The sequence below is a fragment of the Oreochromis aureus genome, linkage group 7 (genome assembly GCF_013358895.1).
Source record: "Oreochromis aureus strain Israel breed Guangdong linkage group 7, ZZ_aureus, whole genome shotgun sequence".
Lineage (NCBI taxonomy): Eukaryota > Metazoa > Chordata > Actinopteri > Cichliformes > Cichlidae > Oreochromis > Oreochromis aureus.
The window spans coordinates 36,037,449-36,044,006 of NC_052948.1; the positions used below are offsets into that span (position 1 = coordinate 36,037,449).

Below are 6,558 nucleotides of genomic sequence, written 5' to 3' on the forward strand. Positions count from 1 at the left end.
ATCAAACACTGAATTCTGAAAAAAAAAAACCCAGCCAGAGTAGGAAAATGAGATAGATGAGGCAAGTTTAAGAAATACTGGCTGTTGAATTTAAGCCTTATATGCTGTTTTGGTCGATTTTGACCCATTTTTGACATTTGATAGCAGTAAAAACGCCCAAAGTGTGATTTCTTTTAGTCTAAAAGTTGATTACTTATAGTGACACAAAATACACAATTATGAAAATGTTTAAAAATATAGTTTTGTACAGCGTCTATTGTGTAAGCTGAGACTGTTCCAGGTCAAACTTGATCCGTATCAGTTGGGATGAATTTTAGATCCATCAGTAGTGCAAGTTAAATCAAGGAAAATTGTGGTTTTAGGGACTCTTGAAACTGTGACACTATGCACCGTGTCTGTGTGCATGTTTTATGCCACAGTGGTGACAGAGGTCAAGGGGACCTTGACACTGTCAAGAATTGTCTGTGTGCCCACCGCTTGTTGGTCTTTGGAGGATCACTGAGGAACCTCAAAACAGTGAAATGGTAAAACAACAAAGGAGTGATCATATATGGTGCATGTAAGGAACAGAGGGCAAAGGGTGCCTTGACACAGACACAAACTCTGTAATAGAGCAGTGCAGAGCTACAGGATTTCTGGTTAAAATCCTGGCTGGGGCCTTGCTGTGTGGCACATGCATGTTCTCTCTGTGCCTATGTGAGTCTCCAGCTTCATTCCACAGTCCACAGAGGTAGATCAGTTGCTTAACATTTATAGAATAAAGTGCTGTATGAATATGTAATTAAAGTGTGACTTGTAATTAAGTGTTTTGAGTGATTAGTAAAACTAAAGAAGAAATTATGTAAAAGTCGGTACATTATGTTACATTTAGACCTACAAGCAACTCCAATTGAATAGAACACATTTGAATCCCTTTATTGTGCACTGAAATTAAAATGACAACTAACTGAGATTAAAATAGACCAAAAGACCGTATCTATGTATATATGTGTGCGTGTGTTTGTGTTGGTAGATACATTGAAAAAGCTCCTCAGAAAAGGTTCAACTTCATCATAATTTTTTATAGGCAACTTAATAAGAGATGGTTAGGCTTGTACCGTTTAGTGAGTTAGCCAAAAGGGTATTTATAGGATCTAAATATATTCTGTAGTGCAAAGTTTTGTATAGACACTAATTTTGAGGTAATATTTGGAAATGGGGAAAATTAACCCAAACCATGCAAAGGCACAAAATAGGAACGGTATATGAGGGTTAAGAAAAGGTTGGGCACAAAGGTTAACACATAAGTGCTAGTGGGAAACATTGAAAGAGAACTGGCCTTGAATACTTGTAAGTCTATGAAACCCTGCAGAATGCTAGTTTGTTTTTTTTTCTAGGTAGCTGTTTATTTGTAGATCTTTATTGCCACTGTAGCATGTAGTCTTGCTTTACACTGACAAAATACATATAGTTTTATGTTATGATGTCAATCTGGCAAAAGTGAACATGTTACATGTGCATATGCATCACACCTCCATATGCATTAATACAAAAATGAAATGTTCAGTAGTACACTGTAAGAATACTGCTAAGAAATCCTGCAATACACACTTTGCGATCAGTTTCTCTGAGACTTTCACCCTGTAATCTCAGTATTACATTGCATTACATAAACAGTATCAAGTAACCTCATTCACATCAACCAATCCTATCCAAGGGTTTTCTTATAAGTGGGTATCTGCCAATACCTTAGCTGCCTGTGTTAACAACATCATAATCTAAATGCTCTGTCTGTGCCGTAAAGATAATGTTTCCGTAAGCATTGCATTCACATATATTCACATATATTATTCTTTACATGATCATGGGAAGCTGGAGTCAGTCCCAGCTCTCATTCAGCCAGCATTTGTCACTGTCTGTGCTGTCAGGTGTCAGTGGTAATCATTGTACAACTAGGCCATTCAACAATAGGCAACAATCTGTTGCAATTATTGTGGATAAATTTCATTTGTTTAGCTAAGGTCTTCATTTTCTGGGTAATCTTGCAAATCCCAGTGACTCAGTCGAAACATCTTCCTTTTCCAGAGTAACACATTTGCATTTGAGTCATGTTCACTGTAATTCTACTGCATTTCTGTTTCTACCTTCAGTATTAATGTATTTATTTGATCAACATTACCTTCCTACCCACTGCCCTCCAAGGTCCCAGCGATCAACATCATTGGCTGCTGGTAACTTGACGGTCACTGTGCGCCCTCCCACCCGATCTGCATGACACAACAGACATAATCCTGTTATAACAGTTCAATAATTCTTGCTTGATTATATAATTCTGCATTACAAGTTACCAGTTGCCTTTAAATATCATGAAATTTTACAAACCTTTCCCTTCCAGAATCAGTATTTTCATAGTGGCGTCCCTTTTTTTAAGCCAGTGAGCTGCACTCAGTCCAGAAAGTCCAGCACCAACGACTATAACGTCCCAAATTTCCGCAGTCATAGCTGAGTTTAAGCCACTTTCTTTAGTGCCAACTTAGCGTGTGCTGGTAAACTGAGGATTCAGACACTCAAATCCAGCCTGTATTCCCTTTTCTTCTCTGTATCAATTAGGTTATCTTATCTTGCAAAGCCTGGGCGACTTTCACAATAGTGCACTTTGGAACTGTGAACAAGTGAGCTTGTGACCTAGTTGGCAAAGAGTCGGCTGTGCAAATTCCAGCAAATAAAGCCAAGAGAGGCGTTTGATTCTTGAACAGTAGAGACATTGTCAGATATAAAATCTTTGTAAGACCATGTTTAGGAAAACTTTAGGCAAATTTTCAACTATGAATCTTGGAACATTCAAACATACATACATACATACATACATACATACATACAGAGAATGGAGTAATCAGTTGTAAGTCAGAAGCAGAATTGGCACTATAGAGCAAGAGCAATATTATGCAAATAAAATGTGACTTTGAACTTGGAGAAGAATAGATAAGAAGACTGGATAAGACTTCACCCAGTTGCTGGAGACAAAACTGAAGGGAGAGAGACCCACAAACAAGCAGCAGCTGAAAGCAGCTGCAATGAAGTCCAAGCAGAACATTTCAAAGGAGGAAGCACAGTAATATTGGGGGATGTCCATGGGTTCTAGACTTCAGGCAGACACAGACTGACAAGGATTTTCATCCAGTTATTAAAAATAATCCTTGTATTACTTTGACCAATTAGTTTGGAGTCTCTGAAAATGGGGGCCTGGTGTATAAAAATGGCTGTGATCTGTAAACAGATAATGCAGTGCATTTGTTAAACCCCTTGAATTAAAGATGAAAGTTGATACTTCAATCACATCTTGATTGTTGGATTTAAAATCCACTGTGCTGGTGTACAAAGGCAAAATCACAAAAACTGAGTCATTGTCCAAAAACCTGTGGGTCTAACTGTATTATCTCCATATAAATGTGTGCAGGCTTTGAAGCAGTTCTCAATGTGAAAAATAAACGAGTAAAGAAAATTCAGTCAAGTCAAGGGCACAACGGTGTACTCTGCAACTTTTACGGTTTGTTATGAAATAAAACCTGATTCTTTCTGAGTCTCTTTTCTTAGTTAAAATGACAAGGACGTTCAGATCATTATGCAATAAAAAGGACTGCTTAAAAATGACTTCTGAGACACAGCAAGTGAAAACCATACCAACAAGTGTGTAGAACAAGAAGGGCTTGCATGTCTGTACAAACAATGAAAATTCCTCTTGTACTGGTTTGGATCTTATGTCTTTGAGTCCATCTGTCTCCATTTGTGCCAAACCTCATATGGAGGTGTTCAGAGTTTCTAATTTCTTAGCCAAAACCAAAAATCTGGCACATCGTTTGCTCTTATTTTTATGGCAGTTCTTTATTTTCCTTTTAATTTTATTTTGTGGTCAGAATGATCACTGCTGTTTAAAAGCAAGTTCTCAGAAGACTGGAACACTGAGCAAATAAATGAACAGTTTAAGCTTCACATGGGAATGGTTTCCAATGGCTTTATTCCACTTAGTTTTTATTTCACTTGTTTTCATTCCAAGACAACAAAATTACCCAGACAATAAAAAGACAAACATTTATTTGTACCTACAGCAGATGACAAGCATTTGTTTAGAGATGTTTCTGTGTGCCTAACAAATGTAAATTAAGGTTTCTCTTCACCTCTTTTCATTCCCTTACCAAACAGGTTAACAAAAGACAGGATGTCCACATCACTTCACATAATAATGTTGCAGAATAACTTTAACTATGTACACTGATGTTCTAAAATCTGTGTTTTGGTTTGTTTTTTTACATTTTTCAGCCATCTGTCCAGACAAAAATTCCTCTTAACTAAAACTGACCCCTTTTCAAAATAGTTAGCAGTGTGTAAACAAAAATTGCAGATTAGTTTGTCACAGTGTAGCGTTTTCAAATTAATGGCTCAAACAAAAACAAAGGATCAAGGGTTGCGTGGCCTTTGATAGGGCAGCGTCTAATTTGATGAATTGATAGACATCAGAGATGTTGTCAGTGGCTTTATCTTGCTGTTGTTACTGTTCGCTTATTCATATTTTATAATTTGTTCAAATAGTTTGACAACTGAAACAGAAAAAATAGCCAACTTTATTTTAATATAGCCACTGGGTATCACAGTGTAGATGGCACTAGAGCAAGAGGAAACTGAACAGAGGTGTAATATATCGACTTATGGTTAAGGTTTTATCGCTCGTCTTGTTTTTTTGATCATTAACTACCTGACAGTAACTTGCACTTTGGATATGTGAGGGTCAAGTGAAGAAGGCCTCAACCACACAGGTCTAGAGACCACTGGTTGATGAGAAAAAATATGTGTTCCCCAAATGGTTATAGTTCATTTAATGAAGATTATGTCTGAATTTAAAAAGGAAGATCTGCAATCATTCATCTTTCCTCCTTTTTATTCCATAATTGCGTTGCACATGTGCAATGACAATAAAAGGCTAGTCTATTCCTGGGTGTTTGGCTCCTAGTCTACTCTTTACTTCACTACTCCTTTCCCTTCCTGTCAAACTTAATACTGTCAACACTTGGCCAATCATCTTCTTGCCTGCCTTGTTTGAGCCAATCAGCCTCCACTCTGTGTGTAATGGGCCATCAGAGTCTAATTGCTAAATGCATCAATTTCCCTATCTCCAATCATGTTCAATTCTTCCAAATGATCTCTCCTTACATGTTCCTTAAGTATTTACAGAAGAGTTGGATTCTTCCATCCAAACTATAGGCTACCTACAGCAAACCACCAAAGCAATCACAAGGTTTTCAATCGGGCATCCAATTTCACTTAGCTGCTAAATAGCAGCTGTTGAATAGCTGATGACACTGTACTGCTCTTGTGATAAGCTTGTAGATAAACAACTATTTCACAAGGATTTGGTCTACGGAATAATATAGGAAGACTAGTGTGGATGCAAATTTTGTGCAACTTATTGCAAACATTTTCTGCAACTTTTTGTAGAAATTTAGACATTAATATCTCATAGACCTTATAATTTCCTTTTAAACTTTACATGTTTAAATGTCCAGTGACCTGTACCCTACCAATCAAAACCATCAGTCAGATTAAATTTCCAGTCATTTGTATTGCAGCAATACCAACGCAGCATCTCACCAACCATATAACAGCGTAGTAAGGAACTGCTCTGTATCTATCTGGAAACTATTCTGCATAAATAGCATATTATCATACTGGTACTTACTGAGTGATATGCAATGCTGAATCTAATCTAACTTCATTGTGCAGGGTGCGTAGATTCCAGAGGAAGTCCTGAACAGGTTTCGTAAAAGGTTCACGTTAAAGTAATTGGGAAAGGGGAGCAGTGACAGTTTCATGCTTTTAAAGCCCTTAAATGTAATTTCTTCCCACAGAATCCAACCTATTTCTAGACAAGTAATTCCTTTTTTAAAGCAGTTACTCAGAAAACTTTATAGTGTATTCTCAAAGTTTGAAATGAGTGGGTGTGCAAGGTCAAAGAGAAGGTAAGCTGGGTTTTAGATGTTTTTTCTCTTAGTGTTCTTTATCGAATAGTGGCCATGGATAAAATGACTTTTTAAAACAGGCACAGAGCATTTAAAATAGCAGAGAAAATTCATATAGAGATTTTAAAGAAGTGTTATATATGTTATATATGTATCCTCCTAAGACCTGAACTCTTTCATGGCATGCATTTGTAATTTCTCTTTGCTATTTGGGCTGATTGGGACCTGATGAATGTAAAAACAAAGAATTACCTGATTTTTTTTAAAAATATTTCTTATTAAATATTTTTTTTACCTCAGTTTTGTTTCTGAGAAAAATGAGATCCACATATGAGGACATTCGTTTTAAATTTCGACAGAACAGTGGCAGTATAATGTCCTCGTAAGTGGATATCAGGCCCTTGTAGAGCAACATTTAATATTTTGGTCTAGACAACCCAAACTGTGATGTCCACATATGTGGACGCCAGGTCCTTGGAGGGTATAGTACAGTTCACATAAAGCACTTTACCCTCTGCCTCTCATGTATTTTCTTCATGTGCCTGCTGAAGAGTACCCCACCTTTTTT

At 37.0% G+C, this 6,558-nt stretch overlaps 1 protein-coding gene across 1 annotated transcript in view; it reads right to left on the minus strand.

The window, feature by feature from the left end:
- si:ch211-127i16.2 (probable flavin-containing monoamine oxidase A) overlaps positions 1 to 2,598 on the minus strand; it is a 40,427-nt gene extending 37,829 nt beyond the window's left edge. Inside the window, exons 1-2 of the mRNA XM_031739071.2 lie at positions 2,362 to 2,598; positions 2,159 to 2,246 (exon numbers count right to left, since the gene is read on the minus strand). Of these exons, the coding sequence (XP_031594931.1) occupies positions 2,159 to 2,246; positions 2,362 to 2,479 (206 nt within the window). The 5' untranslated portion in view covers positions 2,480 to 2,598. The remainder of the gene's footprint in view (positions 1 to 2,158; positions 2,247 to 2,361) is intronic.
- Positions 2,599 to 6,558: the final 3,960 nt, after the last annotated feature.